The following is a 20,497-nucleotide window of genomic DNA, read 5'->3' as shown; positions in this document are numbered from 1 at the left end:
AATGTCTAAGAGTATTCACTCATTGCAGGTCCCAATTCTTTATTAACTTCTAAAGCAGCATGATAAGAAATTCAAATAATAATGGTGTTACTTCAGTTAAAAAAGTACCTTCCTGAAAACATTGTACCAAAAAAAAAAAATAGTTTAAAAAAAATATTAAAAAATCACTTCTGCAACATTCACTTCAACATTTACTATATAAATGTAAATTTAAATACTATTCACATGACTTACACATCCAGATTTGGCCTCTTGTTTTTGAGTGAATCTGAAACATGCAACTACTACAGTTCAACTTAAATGTCCAAATTACACTTAGTATGATTCCACTAAGAGTAGAATCGTGCATTTATATGGTCTCAATTCCATGCCATAAAATGCTAAATATTGAATCTTCTCTACTTTACTGTCTCATGATTTCCTTGCATCATTTTGTATCATTCATCTGCACTGTATATCACTCTCTCTAATTCTCAAAATCATTCTGATCTCATTGATGTAGTCCAATTTCTATCACACTAGTGTTTCTGTTCATATTCAAACACATACTTTGAGTGAGTTATGAAAATATTCTTACTAGAATGAAGTATTTAATTTCTTACTCCAAAATTTCCATCAAATATCCTAGCTTTATAATTACAGCGCACTAGATATTAGGTGGAAATTCTGAATAAAGTGGGGAAATATTATCACCATCAGACATCCACAGGATCAAGAGATTCATCGCAGATCCCACTCTAACATGTACATCATGCCTCTACTTAAAGCACTCACCACACTCCAGGCTAAAAATCTACTCCTAATCCCCCCCCCTGTTCACACCCTCCTTATACAGCTTCCAGGGATGACCTCTTGTTCTCCCCTCTCCAGACATTCTATGAAAAATCTCACCCATATTTATCTGGTAATTACCCCTTACAAACTTATACGTCTCAATCATGTCCCCCCCCCACACACACCCCTCCTTCTATCCATTAGGCTCTCCAATTTGCATTCTTCTAATCTGTCCTCATACTCCACATTCCAGAGAACAGAAAACGACTTAGTGTATCATCTCTGAACCCTCTCCAATAACTCATCTTCCTTTTGAAAACCAAGCAACCAAATCTGTGCACAATAATCCACATGCAGTCTGATCAAAGCCTTGCACAATGCAATCATAACATCCTTACTTTTTTTCTTTTTTAATATCTGATACACACATGACAGGCCACAAAACCTATAGTACACCAGTACCATGTGTTTGTGACAAGAGGAATAGAGGAGAGGAGGAGTCTGTTCACATTTTGCTTGAGCAGCTGAAGGTTGTAATCTTTGGGGAAGGCAGAGTCTGGGGAGACTGTTCCAAAGGACAGAAGTAGATGGAATGAAAGAGGAGGTAGTGAAGTTAGTTTGGTGAGTTTCAAGATGGACTGTAAAAGGGTGTTGGTTAATAGCTCTTGTTTTAATGATTTTGGAAGAGGAATAATGGTGGCCAATTCAGCAGAGCACTGTCCATGAAAGTATCTGTCAAAGAGGCACAAAGCAGAGACTGAATGTTTGTGTGAGAGAGGGATCGTTAATTAGTCAGATTGCCCTCTTCTGAATAGAATTGAGCAATCTTAGAGAGGATTTTGGTGCACCACCCCAAATATGGGAGCAATATTCCATGGTTCGGAAGATTTGGGCTTTGTATAGAGTTAGCGGCTTTGAAGGTGTGAAGTGTCTTGTGCAAAAGAGTACACCTAGATTTTTGGTGGCTACAGAAGCTATAGGTGAAATATGGTTGTGCCAGGAAAGATGAGAGATGCGGGTCAGTTCAAGAACAGAAATCTGATTGTGTTTGGATATCTCAGTATTACTGAAAATAAGGGGGGAGGGATGCAAGCTCTTTCTTGCGAGAGATCAGACAGAACTTTGGTGGCATTGAAGTTTACAATATTATCCTTGCCCCACTCGGGTATAGCTAGGAGTAAAGTCATCAAGGAAAATTGTTGCAAAAAAAAAAAAAAAAAAAATTGCAAGTGACTCAAAGATGCAAACTGAATTAGATTTAGATTTGTTGATCTTTCAAAACTGATATTTGCTGATGATTTTGAAACAAATATGAAACCATATGGGACTGGCTCTCCTAGCCTGTAACCCCAGGATATTCTGTCCTAGATCGTTGATAACTCTAACTGGTCAGTTTGGAGGGGTTTTTATTATTATTTTTTTTTTTTATAAGGGATATCCATGTTAAATGGGGTCTACTATGCCCTCTTACTATGATGAACCTACAGTGATTTTCAGGCATTTCCAATACCTTTCATGTCATGTGATCCATAGAGCATCTCATGATGTGTCCAAACCCTCTAAGCCAGCTATTTTATCAGCAATACATCTAACTTTACTATGCACTTTATTCAGCATGGTAATTCCTCTAGCTCATCTTGGCATCTTCATCTCAGTGCATGTAGCTTTTGTTCTTGTTGTTTCTTAAGAGGCCAATGCTCTGCACTGTATATAATGGAAGGTAGTACTGATGTTCTATACAGTTTTCCCTTTAATCATACTGGCATCCTTCCATCCTTGAGAATTGACACCCAGACAATGTTCTCCATTTCATCCAGCTGGTGTTCATGTAGTGTTTCATATGATGATGCTGTCCTTTGTGAGAGATTAAGCCCAAGTACTTGAAACTGTCAACCTTCTTGAGAGGGATACTGTGAAGGCATATGATGGTATTGTTAGGGCCATTCAAAAAATCACAGCAAATAGTCTTCTGTCTGCTAATTTTCACACCACCAGTTTCCAGAGCAGTTCCCCACCTATCTAGCATCTTCTGGGTCATTGTTCATTAAGACAATGTCATCAGCATATAAAATATTTCATGAGGGATTCTCACCTTAATTTCCAATTCTTCTCTGGTTTCTGCTGGGCCTCTCATTTTGATTGTGGCATTCTGGTACATGTCTTTTACTTTGGTTAATATAATATTCTGGGACCTTCTGCGATCTTAGTGCTTGCCATATTAATTTCCGTGGAACCCAATCAAAGGTCTTTTCGAGGTCAATAAATAACAGGTGCAGGGTCTTTTTTGGTTATCTTTATGCCTTTCTAGTAAATTTCTGATCAAGCATATGGCATCAATTGAGGATTTTCCTTAGACGAACCTACACTGATTTTCAGACATTTGTTACAAACCTCTGATTAAGCACTCATTCCCATATTTTGAATGTGTGAGAGATGAGTTTTATGACTCTAATTCTCGCAGAGTCGAACATCTTCATTTTTAGAGAATGGTATCAGCTTTTCCTCTATTCATCTAGCATCGTCTCTCTCTCTCTCTCTGAGAGGATTCTGTTGAAAATATATATCAGGAAGGTTACACCTACCACACCCAACCTTTTCCACAATTCTGGCAGAACATCATCAGGTCCAGTGGCTTCGTTGTTCACCATTTTGTCAACTGCCCTCTTTACTTCTAATTCTGTGATCACTGGCACAGGACCTACAATGCAAAAAAAAAAAAAAGTTAACTCTTGCACAGATGCTTAGTCTAAAGGCAAAATTGACCTCTTAGAACCATGCTTCTGTTTCTAATTGTGAGATCATCTCCAACCATACCAGAAACAAAAACAATGCACTATTTGTCTATTAGCCTTCTGCCAAAAAAGACACCAGAAGAATCTTGATTAACTACATGCCAAAAAAAGTCTTCTGATCCTGATGGTATCCCTCCAAATGTACTTAAGCTGTGCTCAGAAATAATACCTATATCATACTCAGTTAAATGTCTATCCCACACCATGGAAGCAAACACCTTCAAAAAAACAGAGGGGGAGGGGGAAGTCAGGTATCAAACCACTAACATACTGCTTCCTTAGCACCTTCAAAATAATGAAAAAGATTAATTGTCAACTTCATCTCCTGAAACCGACCAGTTAATGCCTATCACAGTACAGATTCTACTGCTGTAGTGCAACATCACATCTCCTTGCTTGCATCACCATCTCTGGACACTTTTATCACGGAAAAGTTTAGAGAATCATGTGCTGCTGAACATTTCTAGGGCATCTGACAAGATCTGGAAAAAATTATTGATGGCTATTTCAGCAAATAGCCATCAATAATTGTCAACTTGACATTGTCAGCATTCCTGGATGCTAAACAATGTCAAGTTCTTTCCTACTAATATCCTCGTTTTTAATATGATATTGCCATTGATGCCATCTGTTCATGCCTCTAATCTTTCTCAGGACTCTCATATCTGTGATCTCTAGTCTTTGGTCAAGTGTTCTACTTCTTAACCAGCTCTCAGATTCATAAGTTAAAACTAGTTTGAACACTGTCTTGTATACAGCTAATTTAGTGTTCTGACTAATTTCTCTCTTATTCCATATGAATTTATTCAATTAACGTCCTACCATACCAGCTTTGTTGATTCTGTTGTCTATTTCCATATTTAATTTACCATCTTAACAAAAAATCGTGCCTAAGTAGCTGAAATGTTTTACTTGTTCCACAGGTTCTCCGTTCACAACACAGTTGACATTTTCAATGATTCTACCTATTTTCATTGTCTTTGTCTTTTTATTACTGACCTTCATATCATATCTATTACAACAGTTATTCAATTTAGTCAGGGAATCTAGCACACTTGTAGCAGATTTATTTAGAAGTATAGCATCGTGCACATAAAGCAAAGAGCTGACATTAACATCTCCAGTTCTGATATCATGTTTAATACCACTTTCGTTCATAATGTGATCCATATAGATAATGAGTAACAGAGGGGATAATGTACATCATTGTCTCACACCAGATTTAACATTAAACCATCTTCCTGTACTTCCTTCAATTCTAACTGCTGACTTACAACTCAAATAAAGACTAAGTATTGCTTGATATAATGCCCCATTGACACCATATAACTGTAGCGTATTGAATAGCTTCTCTCTTAGTACCTTGTCATATGCCTTTTCCAGATCGACTAAACTTAAATACCGATCTTTGTTATATTCCCATGCTTTCTCAACTATTTGTCGTAAAGTGAAGTCCTGACAGCCTCTATTTGGCCTGAATCCAGCTTGTTCTTCACCAAGCTTTACTTCCACAATTCTTCTCACAAGTTGCATAAATCTTGCCAGGAACACTCAAGGAAATACCTCTGTAATTCTCACATTCAGTTTTATTTCCCTTTTTGTATATGGGTAATATTAGAGCTCTACTCCAATCATCAGGAATTCATCCCTCTGTCCAGGCTCTCTGGACTATGCAGTGCAGCCACTGTACGACTTTTATACCACCATACTTCACCATCTCTGGTCGAATATCATCACTCCTGCTGCCTTTCACATTTCAAGCCTTTGATGGCTTTTTCTACTTCAAGTATGGATATATATTCCTGACTGTATGCCTGTTGAGTGTTTTTTTACCACTGTGCTATCACTGCTTGTTTCATTTAGCAATTTTTCGAAGTAATTATTCCATACTTCAAGGATATCTTTTCCCCCCGTTTTCATGTTACCTTCATCATCTCTAACTCCTTTTACAACACTCTTTCCTCCATTTCTAAGCTTCTTCAACAACCTCCAGAATATCGTACCACCTTCTTGATATTTATTTTCTATGTTCTTGCCAAAGTCCTCCCATGACTTTTGTTTAGCTACTTTTACACACTGTTTAGCTTTCTTACATTTGTCTCTGTATTCTCTAAGAGCACAAGCTGACTTATTTGCCAGGAACTTTTGATATGCTTTCTTCTTTTCCTTCACTGCCTCTTTAACTTCATGTGTCCACCATGGAGTTCTGATTTTTCTATTCTTACAGACAACCTCACCACATGCCTCTCTGGCTGAATCAATCAGAGTTTTCTTCAAGGCTTGCCACTGAATCTCCAAGGTTTGGTTTCTGTTCTCAAACTCTTTAATTTTTTCTTCAATAATTTTTGTATTTTAGTCTACAGTTCACATCTGAGAGCTGCTCAACTTTTATTCACTTTAAAACTTTCCTACACGTTATTCTTTTCAATACGAAATTCAATTTTATCCTGCTCAAGACTAAATAGTGATCACTTCCAATTTCAAATCCTCTGTACACTCTGGTGTTCTGCACCAGGGAGAAAACATCACTATCAACAATAACATAGTCAATGAGACTCTTCTTATTCCTTGCCTTTTCTCTCCATGTGAATTTGTGCAAATTTTTATGTTGGAACATGGTGTTAGTAATATCCAGTCCATGTCCTGAGCAGAAATCCAACAGATATTTGCCATTATTATTAGCTTTGCTCTTTTCTCCAAATTTTCCCAAAATATTTTTGTGTGTCTAACAGTCATTCCCTACTCTGCTATTTAGATCGCCAACAAGGACGAACTTTTCCTTTTTCATTGTGTCAGTTGCTTTTTCTAAAGCATGAAAAAATTCCTCCACCTCTACCTTAGTAGAACCTTCTGTGGGACCATAGGCACAAATAAGTCTCATTGTCCAGTTCCCCATTCTCATATTTGCCCACATTACTCTACTTGAGACTGCCTGCCATTCAAGAAGATTAGCCTCATATTTTGTGTTGAATACTATGGCTACTCCTTTTCCTTGATTGTCATTGCCTGAATATAACATTTTGTACTTACTGCTCAGAAAGATCTCACCAGTTTTTGTCTTTTTTGTTTCAGTCACCCCTATTATGTCAATCTGGTACTTATCTAATTCCTCAGCTAGCTCCATTTCTTTGCCATTTAGGCTTCTTATGTTGATAGTACCAATCTTTAACTCTGGTGATGTTGAGTTGGGGGTGCTTTCAGATTTGTTCAGAGAAATATACAAAATGATGGTACAACATGGCAAATCAGGTTTGTCCCCTTTTTAAATCTCTACTTGCATACATCACTAATGTGACACCATCATCAAATTCCTGATATGTACCATTGGTAGGGATGATTCATACAGGATATTAGAACAGTACCACATGAAATAGTTTACTAACTTACTATCAACAATTTTCCTCCACATTAGTCTATCATCTATCAGGACTCCAATACCATCAGATCTCGGTCGCCTTCTTCCTCTTCTGGGTTCTTTTTACCCCTCTTGACACACCAAACACCTGTTCTGCTAGCTTTTCTATTCACATTCTGTTTACATGACACTACCATATTAGATTAGCTTTGGTCACATATTCTGGAATGCTAATGATGTCAAGGTCCATCATAATATCTTTATGTATCATATGATTCTGATATTGATGCCATCTGTTCACTTCCCTAATTCTCAGAACTCTCATATCTGTGGTCTATTGTGTTTGATTTTATTTCTGCCCAAGCTTTACTTATTCTATAGGTTGTCCATTAAGAATGCACTTGATGTTTTCAATGTTACTGTCTATTTTCATACCAAAATTTAATTACAATTATTCAATCTAATTATAAAATCCTGCATATTTTGTACTGGATTTACTTAAGAGTATAACATTACATGAAAGTAATCTGATCCACAGAGATGAACAACAGTGGAAATATTGCATATCTTTGTACAACTCATGTACAACTTGAGCTGTATCCTGATGTACAACTCAGATATATACTATATACTGCTGGGTATAACATCCCACTAACACTGTAATTCTCACATTTTTAAAAGCTTTTCTTTTTTTGCCATCTTTAACCAATCGCTTCCCTTCCCAGATCTACAAAATAAAGATCCTAGTTATATTCCCATTATTTCCCAATTATCTATTAAAATCTGATGGTGATAATCTATCTGGCCTGAACATTCCCCTCTAGGCAAGATATATGCGCACATAAATCTTATCTGGAACACTCCATAAAAAAATTCTTCTGTAATTCAGTTTTATTTCTCTTTATACAGATGGTTATTAGTTTGAGAGCTCTACTAAAATCATTCAGAATTTGTCTCTAACCAAGCCATCTGATTGATGTAGAGCAGCTACTGTAAAACTTTATTGTTATTATTACGTGATACCTCCAGGGAGTCCAAAGGGAGGACACCTACTCTACAACTCTCTGTCTCCACCACTCAGTTCACCAACTACACCACCACCACTAATATTTCCACAGATAATCACAAACATCCATGCCCATGGGAGGATTCGAACCTGCAGCCTTTTGGCTGGAGAGCAGATATGCCAACCATCTTTATACTTCAGTAGTTAGGCATTTTTGGTAATATCATTGCTTCAGCTGTCCGTGCGATTAGCCTAGTGGCTGTGCACTTTGCAACCATATGCCTGGGGAAGAAGTGTCCTAGGTTCGATTCCCATCGAAGACGTGAGGAGCTGAAGGATCTTCCTCAGCCATAGCCAAGTTAGCCTATCTTGGGCATGGACAGTAGAGTTTTTTCCCCAGTTTATCCTGGGGTTTTTCATTCCACAAAGTAGGCAAACCGGCCTTGAGAACTCAACACTATAGACATAGGATACACCAGGGCATAGGGCTGACCACCTTATCTTGTGAATAGTTTGAGGTCCGACGATTAATAAACCTTCGACGTCACAAGGCAAAAGAGGGTAAAAGGAAGATAAGATGAGACTACTTCAGCTGTCTTTCCACATTTGAGATTTCTGATGTTTTTTTCCCTACCTCTGACTGCATTCCTCCTGAATATTTTTTATCCCTTCTTGTTTCGTTTAGCAGTCTTTCAAAGTAATTACACCAGACATCTGCAATATCTTTATCCTCAGTTTTCTTGTTATCTTTATCATTTCTGGTTCCTTTTATGGTACTCTTTCCTCCACTTCCAAGTCCTTACAATAGCCTCCACAGCATTTTGCCACCTTATTGATATTTACCTTCCTTACCAAAGTCTTGTCATGATGTTTGTTGAACTACTTTGCGTTTTTCTTCTGTATTCTCCAAGCACACATGATGATTCACTTGCAGGGAACTTTCAATATGCTTTCTCATTTTCCATGAGCACTGCTTTAATGTCCTGAGTCTACATGGAGTTCTAATTTTTTTCTATACTGAGACAACTTTCACATGCTTCCCTGGCTGAATCAATCAATCAACATTTTCTTCAGAGTTTGCCAGTGAGTATCTCCAAGTTCTACTTCTTGTCTTCCTCTGCAGCACAATTGGAAGAAAGTCAGTGCATTGTGCCCTTCAACTGGAAAAAGCCTAAGTTCGATTCACATCATAAAGGGAGAAATCTTTATATGGAATTTTTCAATTGAAAATGAGTTAGTCAATCTAATATGGAGGTAGGAGGGTTTCTCTCCTCGAAAGTCAAGTTTTTCATCCCACACACAGACAAATCGGCTTTTAGGACACATGCAATTTATAGACAAAAAAAATACTAGTGGTGATGGTGAGCAGTAGATGGCATTAGTATGGATGATGGAGACAGTGTGTTGTAGAGTAGATGTTCTCCCTCGATGAGTCTTTGGACTCCTTGGAGGGTCACAAAATAATAATAATAACTCATTTTTTCTTGAATAACAAGGTGACAGAAATTTGTGTGTGCATGTGTAAATGTTAGCTTTCCTAAAAGCTACTTCTTAGAACAGTATGAAAGTTTATGCTCAGGAAATAATTAGCCTTACAGACTACTCATGATATTATTATCCTAAGACCTGATTGATGGAGTCAAAGATTCATCTAATAGGAGGGAGGGTCAGTCAGTCAGACAGAGCTCATCATACTGTGCCTTAAACATATTTGAATTCTCTGCAGACACCACCCTCTCAGGCAATGGATTCCAATCATTCACAACTCTCCATGCAAAAAATCTGCTTCTCACTCCCTTGCTCATGTCCTACTTATGCAGCTTCCAGGGATGACCTCTTGTTTACCCCAATCTCCCATCATTTTATGAAAATCCTCTTCAACACTAATCCTATAACAACTCCTTATCAACTTTTATGTCTCTATCATATCACCCCTCTTTCTCCTAGCCACTAGACTATAAACTGCATCTTCTCAACCTTTATTCACATTCAGCGATCAGAAATTACCTTAGCAAATTGCCTCTGGACCCTTTCCAACATCTCTTCATCCTTTTGAAAACCAGGTAACCAAATCTGTTCCATGTGTTATTTCCATAGTGTATTGTAAATTTTGTATCCATGTTTTTGCTAATGGCTACACACAGATTTGTTAATAGAAGGGCAGCTGATTTTTTTTTTAAAAAAAATTTCTAAATCTTATGAATGAAACTGGCTTAATCAATGTTGCCTTGGTAGTCAACATTAGTAGTGCCCCCTTCTTTTTGGTCCTTTCTTGTAGGCCTGCTGCCCATTCTTGTAATGCTTCTCTTGTTTGTTTTTACTTCTCTGTAATGAATATACAAAATAATAATAATTACTATTATCATAAGACCCCATGGAGTCAAAGACATCATCATTACAAACATGCATGATAACTTAACAGAAAGAAAAACAATAAATATAACATTTGCCTTAGGATTATTATCATCATTTATTCACAGTTAAGTTTGATTACATGTATACATTTGTGTAGATGGGGGAAAAAAAGAAAACAAACCACAACATATAAACTCATACAACTAAAAAGTTACACCATAAAAGAAAGCTTCATGTACTTAATATTATTTTTTATACTTAATAGTAATTTTTGAACTACACAGTTTATTAGTCTCCATTTTGAGCCAACAATTGAATACCATCAGGTGTAAATGTGTAATTGGGTTCATTGATAATACATCACAAATATATTTCAAAACTGCTTTTCAAAATTACTTCTGCTCCATTTTTCACTGCATGGTTATACTAGGGGGAGCTCTGCCCCTGATGCCTATGCCCCCCCCCCCCCGAGTTCCGGACTGGTAGGCTGGTTCTCCTTGAATTCTGATGACTTGAAGACTTGACACTTAGGATAGCCCCTGAGTGTAAAGCCTTCAAAAGGGATTCCCCCCCCAGCACCTATGACCCCCTGCCTGAGTTCTGGACCGATAGGCCGGTTCTCCTTGAATTCTGATGACGACACTCAGGATAGCCCCTGAGTTTCAAAACGTTTCAAATAACTTGCCAAAAAACATGACATAAAAAGGCTTATCATTTTATATCTATTGGGTATATATATATATATATATACACTAGGGGGGATCCACCCTCCCTGGCACCTACGGCACCCAACCCCCCAAATTCCGGGCTGGTATCCCAGTAAGAGCAGGTAAGCTGGTGAGACAGAAAATGTGACATAAAAACGTTTCAAATTTCGGCTTATCTTTTTATATATATAGAGTAGATATATATATAACTGCATACACACACACAGAGTATGAAGGACACCAAAGGTGGTGGGCTCCAGACATTTTATTTAGTGACCATATTAGTTGTAATTTAATTGTTATTACAAAACGTTCTTGTTTGCTATGCTCCTTCATTACTGGGTTATTAAGCTCAGATCACTATTCTTAATATTTACCCTTAATGCAAAGCACATCTCCTGGAGGAGACGTATGATGCTATGTATTAAAGGCAAGGGCCACTACCCAAACCAGGTAGTGGCCCTTTGGACCTTTATTGAGGTCTTGTCAGTGGGAGCCAGAATAAGAAATACTAAGTTTTAAGTAATACAGAGCTTATAAATATTTTACTGAAACAAGTTACCATAAGGTGCTTTGACCTTATTAAATAAAAATCTCAAGATAAAAGATAGATTATTACTATTACTATTATTACGGGCAACTCCAGGGAGTCATTAGACTCATAGAGGGAGGCCCCAAATCATATTCATCACAACTATTCAACATTCATACAGTATCTATCATACCTCGCCTTAAACTCATTCACTGTCACAGCATCCACCACAGACTCAGGAGCGCATTCCACTCATTCACTACTCTAAAAGTAAAGAACCCAGCTCTAACACCTTTACTAACCACGTTTCTGCCCAGTTTCCATGGATGTCCCCTAGTCCTCCCACAACCAGCCCTGTTCTCAAAAATATCTTCTGAATTAATTTTATAGCAACCCTTCAGTAATTTGAATGTCTCAATCATATCTCCCCTCCTCCGCCTATCAACCAATTTTTGCAACCCACAAATCCTCAACCTGTTCTCATAAGGTTCATTCCACAGACCTGCTATCATCTTGGTCACTCGCCTCTGAATCCTCTCCACCTCCTCCTCCCCATCAAGAAGAAACCTAGGTGAACAAATCTGGGCACAGTAGTCGAGATGGGGTCTTATCAAGGCTCGATACAGAGGAACAATAACCTGCTTGTCTCTGCTTGTCAACGTATTCTTCAGCAACCAAGTGATTTGATGAGCTGATTTAGCCACTTTTGCAATGTGTCCCCTAAATTTCAATTCCTTATCCACCAACACTCCTAAATCTCGTGCCTCATCAATTTCCTGGAGCACAGTTCCACCAATGCAGTAAACTGCTGCCAATCTTTTCACCCTAAAATGCATAACCTTACATTTTGCCACATTAAATTGACATCCATTCTCCTCAGCCCAGACCTCCAATCTATCCAAATCATCCTGCAAAATTCTGACGTCATCTGCATTCGCTATTGCCCTCCCTAACTTCGCATCATCCGCAAACAAATGAACTGTTCCTCTCAGATCCTTTCCTATATCATTAATGAACAAATTAAACAGCAGTGGTCCAAGAACAGATCCTTGTGGCACACCACTAGTCACAGACCGTCTTGTGGACTCTACTCCTGAGAAACCACTCTCTGATATCTCTCAGTCAACCACTCTCCTATCCATCTCACCAACCCTATGTCCATCCCCATATGATGCAATTTACTGATTAGAATTCCATGTGGTATCCTGTCAAAAGCCTTAGCAAGGTCCAGTAGAATCACTGTAAACCCATTACCCTTATCCAGTTCAGCCGTCACTGTGTTATAATACGTGAACAAGTTACTGAGGCATGATCTACCCTTCACAAAACCATGCTGTCCCCGATACAGTATCCCATTTTCTTCTATCCAATCTTGTATTTTCCTCTTGACTATTTTCTCTAAGACCTTGATAATGATTCCTGTTATGCTGATTGGCCGGTAATTTTCAACAGCTTGCCTTGGAACCACCTTTGTGCAGCCGAACTATTTTCCCCTCTTTCCACCCCCTTGGGACTGACCCAGACCCGAGGCTCAAGTTAAACAAAATGGTCAAGGGCACTGACAGTTCTTTGGCCGCTTCACGTACGACACGAGCTGGTATACCATCCAATCCCACAGATGTATTGCCATTTAGGTTCTATAATAGACTAGTTACCTCTACTTCATTCATCACAATTCCAATATAAGTTGTTGGTTCTTCCATTCCTGCAAAGTCACCACACGGATGATATACTCTTGCAAAGTGCTCGCTCAGTAATTCCACAATATCGACTGATTCAGTTACCTCCCTACCCTCAGCATTTTTTAAGATCATTCTACCATGAGCATTTTTCCTTTTACTTGCAACATATTGAAAAAACTGTTTAGGATTCTCTTTAGCCTGCATGGTCAATTTTCTTTCGTAATCTGCTTTTGCTTTTCTTATCACCCTTGTTACCATCCTGGCCTGAGCTTTATACTGTTCCTGCGCCTGATGGTCACCTTTCCTTAAATTCCTTCCACAATTGTTTCTTTTTTTGCAGCTCAAGCTTAATAGTGTTATTCATCCATTTAACGCCTACTTGATTTATTATTCGGACTCTTGGTATACAGTCAACCATTGCCTCCTGCAAACAGTTCTTAACCACCTCCCATGCACTATCAACATCCAGCCCTTGCAGTTTTACATGCCATGGCACTGAGCCAAGCACATACCTAAGCTTGTCATACTTACCAGCCCGGTAATTCCACATGTACCCTGTCTTAATTGTAAATTCCACTCCTTTAGCCACCTCCCAAGTCATGACCTTATGGTCACTCTCACCAATTGGTAGATGTAGAAAGTTTTTTTACCTTGGGTAGAGAAATGGAGTAAACAACCAGGTTTATATTTAAAATAACTTGGTATCTTTAACATATATTATACCCAAGGTAAAAAACTTTCTACATCTATCTCTCATCCTGAGATTTTTATTTAATAAGGTCAAAGCACCTTATGGTAACTTGTTTTGGTAAAATATTTATCAGCTTTGTATTTAAAACTTAGTATTTTTTAGTCTGGCTCCCACTGACGAGAGCTCAATAAAGGTCGAAACCGGTCTGGGTAGTGGATTGTTGATATTATCATACCATAATCTTTGGCTATCTCATTTAGATCTAAAATAGCTTTCTGTAAGTTATCTTCAGAATTTGTAATTTTAAAATTGTATGAATATGTATATATATATATATATATATATACACATACACATTCATACAATTTTTATTATTAAACAGTATTTTTGTTCATGTCTCATGACTGCTATCCATGTAACTAAATGGTTTAAAAAAAAAGTTAAACAAATTAAAGAGCATGTTACAAATATGATATTATAGGCATGACTCATAATGTATGAGGCATAATCAATCTGTACACCACTGAAATCTGAAAAGAAAAGTAATTAATTTGCAATATATATATATTGTAAATTAATTACTTTTCATTACATATAATTACACACACACACACACACACACACATATATATATATATATAAATACAATCTTGAAAGGATTACATTCCTCTACACATATATCACTGCACAACTACCAGTCTGCCCAGAGCAGGCAACTTGATAACACTTTGAATGGGATAGAAGAAAAAGATGATCCTTTGAAAAGTGCAACACCATCGCTGCGTTGAACAAGAAAGATGGAAGGAGACCTGAAAGTTTACTTAATGCTGATGCCATGATAGTTTTTTCTTAGGAAATGAGATTTGTATTATAACAATTGATAATATAATATAAGTCCGGTGAAACATAAATTTTGGAGACAAAGTGATATAAAACATCACAGGTGAGTCATGAAAAGTCTGAAGTCGACTCATAATAAAAACAGAGGATTTTTTTTGGGGGGGGGGTCTCACTGTTCATGGTGTTTTCATCATTCTCTTCCCTGACTTCTGATTTTTATTAGTATTTTTTTTTTTTTTTTTTAATGGGGAAAACTGTTTCAGAAGGATTCCTCACACCTAAATTATTAAGGCAATCGATGAAAATCGTAGCATCTAAGTAAATCCTACTTACTGGTTCATAACCTTTGAAATATTAATCGCAGCATTTCTCAACTTGCAAAAGTATTCATTCCACAACTACATCGAATCAAAATGCAGCTTGTGAATATCTTAACTGCGAAATGGCTAGAATAAGTATAGGATGACATCCATCAATAAACTAGAACGGACAGAAACCAAAACACGCAAATGTTATTACAATTTTATTGTACATATTTTGAAAAATAATAAACTATTAATTCTAAAATATACTCACTCACAGGGTTAAATCCATATAGCAATAATCACTTGTAAATGTTTCCATAACCATTTATATTTAAGACAAATCTAACATTAAATTTAACGCATACAATTACTTAACGGGAGCATGCTTCGGAAGCACGTGTTGCCAAAGAAGAGGTCGCGAGCTTTACGAATTTCGGTAAGGTAAAACAGATTTTTGAAACATTATTATGTTAAATATAGAAAAATATTAAATGTCATCAGTATTTAATATAATATTAATGCACATGCCAAAATCGCGCTTATTCTCATCCGTTAGCAACTAATAAACATTTAGTATTCGCGAAGTTTTCGTGGTGTAAATATGAAGTCTCCTTATTGAGCATGCGCAATACCAACCTATCAGAAGTAGCATAGGTGGTAGTTTTGAGAGGAAGCAATTAGATGATTGGCATATTCAGCTATTTGAAGGTATAGTTCACCCACAGTTTGTAGGTCTCTCCTTGGCGTCTTGCCAAGAATAGTTGATTCATGCTGAAGGGGAGAGAGAAATAAAGGACGTACGAATTGGTCGCCCACACGCGAAATCACGTGCTTTATAAGTAAAAGTTTCCAACTATGATACAAGCAACATAGTTAACTACAATCATCATAAAAGATAAGTTAATTTTCCGTCGTGTAATAATAAACAACTCATTCCACAATACGGACTATTTATCGGACCCTATTATCGGAATGGATTCTCCTCCTGTTGACATGCGCAGAAGTGTCGGTCGAAGGATCTCGAATCTGTGGGCGAATTATAATGGTAGAAGCAACTCTAGATATGAGGCCAATGTATCATCTCAGTAACTAACGTGGGTTCTTCTGGTCTGCTTTTGCGGGAACAAACACAGGTTTCTGAGAGTATATCAAGAACTGTATTTGGCTTAATGTTTTTCAGTGCACATTCTATTTTATTTGGGAGCACTTCTGGTACATCCTCGTATATTCTAAAGTTTTGGTTAGGGTAAAGAATATTTGATGCAAGAAGTCATTGTAGACGTCTTGTACTATCTTTTCCATTTTTGTACTGTTTGCATGTTTTCTTCCATCTTGATCAAGTAGATATGATCTACTTCTTTATATACTCTTTTTAGATTCAGCGACATTTCTCAGTCTCCCCCCCCCCATAGGTTTGATAGTCCCCTGGGATCATTTTCTTCCTTCTTTTGGTCAATTTGTAGGATGGCTCATAGGGGTCGGTGATCTGAATGGATGTCAAAATACTTTCTGCCAATTGTGCCTACATCTTAAACTGGTCTTTTGCAGTCTGTTAGAATGTAGCCTATTTCATTTCTTATATTGCCATTTTTTCTTTTATTGAAAGAAGTTATTCAAGATGATGTTTTTGTCCTGCTTCTGCAAATTCTAGAAGTTTCTCTACCCTTTCATTTCTGTTATGTAATCCAAAGGGAAGCATCCACAGCTCAGTCGGTATAGACGAATCCCTTTGGTCGGAAAGACCTGGGTTCGATTCCCGTCGATGACGTGAAGAACCTTTATCTGGTCTCTTTCGATTAAAGGTGAATTAGCCAGTCTCATACGGGGGTAGAGAGTTTTTCACCCGGAAACTTGGGTTTTTCGTCCCTCAGAACAGGCAAACCGGCCCCTGAACATACACAGCTATAATCATAAATGCCTATGGCAATGTGTGGAAGAGATAGGGTCCTCACCATATGTCGTTATGCCTGTAGTTAACCATGAGTAATATCATTGTAGTCAACCTCCTAGATAGTAGACGGCACATGAATGGAATCGAATCCATAGGGACCAATGAAGGTTTTTTGATTTCTATCTTTCCCAATTTAGCATTAAAGTCGCACACAAGTGTATGTGGACTTTTGCTGTAGTGGCTCCTCAAGATTCTTATAGAATTCATTTATCTCATTATCACTTAAGGCCAATATGGGAGCATAACATATGATAATTTAAAGGTAGCCTTTCTTCCAAGATCTACCATCAGAGCGCCAACTCTTTTGATGAGATACATCTCTATAGAGACCAAATATGGAAATTTTTGAAGCCTGCTAGGGTCTTCCAAATTCTCATTCTTGGCGGCGAAATTCATCTCCCACCTAAAAATGGAATACTGGAAAAGCACTTTTACAGATTCTTCGCGATCCATATGGCATTCAAATGCATTTGTTTCTGACCAAAGATATATACAACCAAAGAGCATTGTCAATAGCAACTGAGTATGTGGATGGAAGGTATCTAATATATATATATATATATATATTTATATATATATATAAATATATATATATATTTATATATATATATATATATATATATAAATATATATATATATATATATATATATATATATATATATTTATATATATATATATATATATATATATATATATATATATATATATATATATATATATATATATATATCTTCTGACTAGGCTAGTTGTGTATAGAGGCTGATGACTTCACATCAGTTGCCTTAGTATTCCATCTTGCAAAACACACACATCCTAGAAAGCATAATGCTATGCATAAGCCTCTGAAGCAATCAGTTTCCATATACAATACAAGCCTTGTCATGAAGACACTTCACGTATAAACTTTGAATAAAGGATTGGACAAAAACTCACTTGAATAAAGTGAGTTCTTTATTCAAGTGAGTTTACTCACTTGAATAAACTTGAATAAAGGATTGGACAAGAACACAATTTCTTTTCAAGTATATTTTATTGTCATAGCCCTAGGCGCTTTTAGGTTATTTTTATTGAGGGTGCCATGAAATAATGAAAACAAATTTAAAATGTTTTAAGACTAAGTGGTCAATGTCAAATGTGTATGTAAGATACTAAAAATGTAATATTTGAATTTCATTTTTGCAATATTCGCTGTGTATGTTTCGCATTGAATATAAATAAAATAAATATTATAATAATATATGTCTGTATTACGATTTTTTTTTCAATGGGGACCGTGAAATATTTAAATTTTTTCAAGGGGGCCTTTACATCCATAACTTTGGATGTCAAGGCCACTGCTCTAGACGACAGACTTAAGGAAGATTCTAATCCTTTGACTAGAAGAGAATTTAGCCTTTCTTTAACCGGTTCCCCAATCAGTTGCTCTCTGGCTAGGACGAGGATTTTTCTCCTAGACACTCTAATTTATCGATCCCAGGACCCAACTATTTCAGACACTAACATATCGTGTTAAGGTTAGGGCCACGAGATGGCGACACATGTCAATCGTCTCATGGATGTCGCTTATAATTAGCGACATTCATGAGATTGAACTGCTCACTCAGTCACTAAAAATGGTTCAATTTATATCTACTAATGCCATTTTCCTGTAAAGGGGTAGGTGAAGTTATTTTTTTATGTTCAGCTCATACATGGGAGGTTTTGTTGATGAATCTTTGTACATTAGTACTGTATAGAATTTCATCCCATCTAACTATTGAAGACTGAGGGGATCTTTCAATCTCAACTGGTAACCGATCAGAAAATTCTGGCCCAAGACTATCACTATTTATAAACGGCACCTGACTTTAACACAATATATTTGAAATAGTGTGTGACATACAGTTGCTTTACTTAGGTCTATGAGATGAAAAAAATCCAAGTTTCCAAAAGAAAAAAAAAAAAAAGATTTCCCGTTTCCCCGATTGACAAAATCAGTAACCAGTCAAAGAAAGGGTTAGAAAAGTTTCTGTATCACTGACTAGAGGAACATTTTTAGTGCTATGAATACAAGCGCCACTTCCATAGGTCTACACAGGCCTTCATAAATGTTATAATTGAAAAAAAAGGGGGTGATGTAGCCTATAGAATGGCATTTGCATCTCATTTCCACAGATCTATATAGACATTCATTGTTGACATTTTCAACCATAGCGCTAGGCCCAAGAAAGAACTTTCTAATTCGATTCTAGAGTAGAACTTTTTTACGCCTGTTTTTCGCTGGCTTACTGAGTAAGTCGATCTCTGGCACAGGAAATAAATTATTTTCTCTCGGAAACACGAGCTTTTCATTCTGTAAACTGAAAAAAAGATGATATAACCCAGGGGGTTTAAACTGGCGTCCCCGGGCCGCATGTGGCCCCCAAAGCAATTTCTTGGGCCCCCGACGCCTCGAGGAAAGATTTAAAAAAACAGGATGGTTGCTTTTTATAATAAAACAGAAATACCGCATATATCAAATATAACTTACCCTTGCATATGACTCACACCCCTGTACTCTGATTTTACTTTAATGGAAAAAGAAATTAAAATGTATTGCATATACATCACATACGAAAATAAAGTTTAACCACTTTCACATCAGGACGATAACTCGCTCCCTGTGGTAAACAACACGCCTTCCCCAACTGCAACTATACTACAGATGCAAGAAAAACAAGTAGTTTTATTGTACAACTGAATAAAGTACAGAGACATTTGCTGTCTGTGTAACATATTTCTCAACGTGTGCAATATATTTCTTTAGTGCGATTAGAGACAACTGGTATAAAAACGGCACTAACTAATGAATCACGTGTCCCTTCCCACATTAACCATGCTGTTTAGACTCAAGCAAAACCATATATTGCACCGGCAACACAGTATCTAACTAAAATCTATTGTTTTTAGTTAGATGTGTGTGAGTGCACCCACTAACTCAAACACAAAGCTGCAATAAAATTCGTAAACATGTTAAAACTAAGACATATAGAGTGAATGTTGTTATGACAGTTTCGGATATTATGGAATTTGGTTGAAGAGAATTAGCGTTTCAGCTCAAAATTTTTGTCGGCTTGACACGTGTTTTGGTAACGCGATCTTTTGTTAATAACGTACCGACTATAATCACATCTTCACAGCTGTTCTATCTCTATTGCCATTGCTGCCTATTTCACGTTCTGCTTTCACTTCTCAGACATTCGAGAAGGGTGTTCATTACGTGTCTAAAATCTTGTAAATAAATTGTAATTTTTACTTGGAATAATTGGAAAGAAGATGATGCTATTTCGATAGATGACTTTGACAATGCACACAAGGAAACCGCTCTCAAGGCCGGAAGTAGCTATAATGAAGGGGAGATTCTTGATAATTCATCCTGTTTTCAGTTTTTTTTTTCCCCTGAAAACTTTAGTTTCTAAACATCCCTGCATATATCTTGCACCATGATTTTTTAGCTTTAATTTTGGGGAAAAAAGTATGAGTTATAT

General features: G+C 37.0%; 1 protein-coding gene across 2 annotated transcripts in view; it reads right to left on the bottom strand.

Moving 5' to 3' along the window:
* The window catches only part of Rpp14a (Ribonuclease P/MRP subunit p14 a), a 51,492-nt gene extending 35,878 nt beyond the window's left edge, over positions 1–15,614 (bottom strand). Inside the window, exon 1 of one of the 2 annotated variants that reach the window (XM_090415924.1) lies at positions 15,315–15,614. In XM_090415924.1, coding sequence (XP_090272050.1) covers positions 15,315–15,364 — 50 coding nt within the window. In that variant the 5' untranslated portion in view covers positions 15,365–15,614. Of the gene's footprint in view, positions 1–15,067; positions 15,204–15,314 lie in introns of those variants that run through there. The other variant, XM_090415925.1, reaches the window with a different exon arrangement.
* Between the last annotated feature and the right edge of the window lie 4,883 nt (positions 15,615–20,497).

Source organism: Typopeltis vanoorti, chromosome 3 (assembly GCF_054136105.1).
Source record: "Typopeltis vanoorti isolate ZY-2024b chromosome 3, IOZ_Tvanoo_1.0, whole genome shotgun sequence".
Classification (NCBI taxonomy): domain Eukaryota; kingdom Metazoa; phylum Arthropoda; class Arachnida; order Uropygi; family Thelyphonidae; genus Typopeltis; species Typopeltis vanoorti.
Note: the sequence above shows the minus strand (reverse complement) of the source record. Positions and strands in the feature narration are given on the sequence as shown.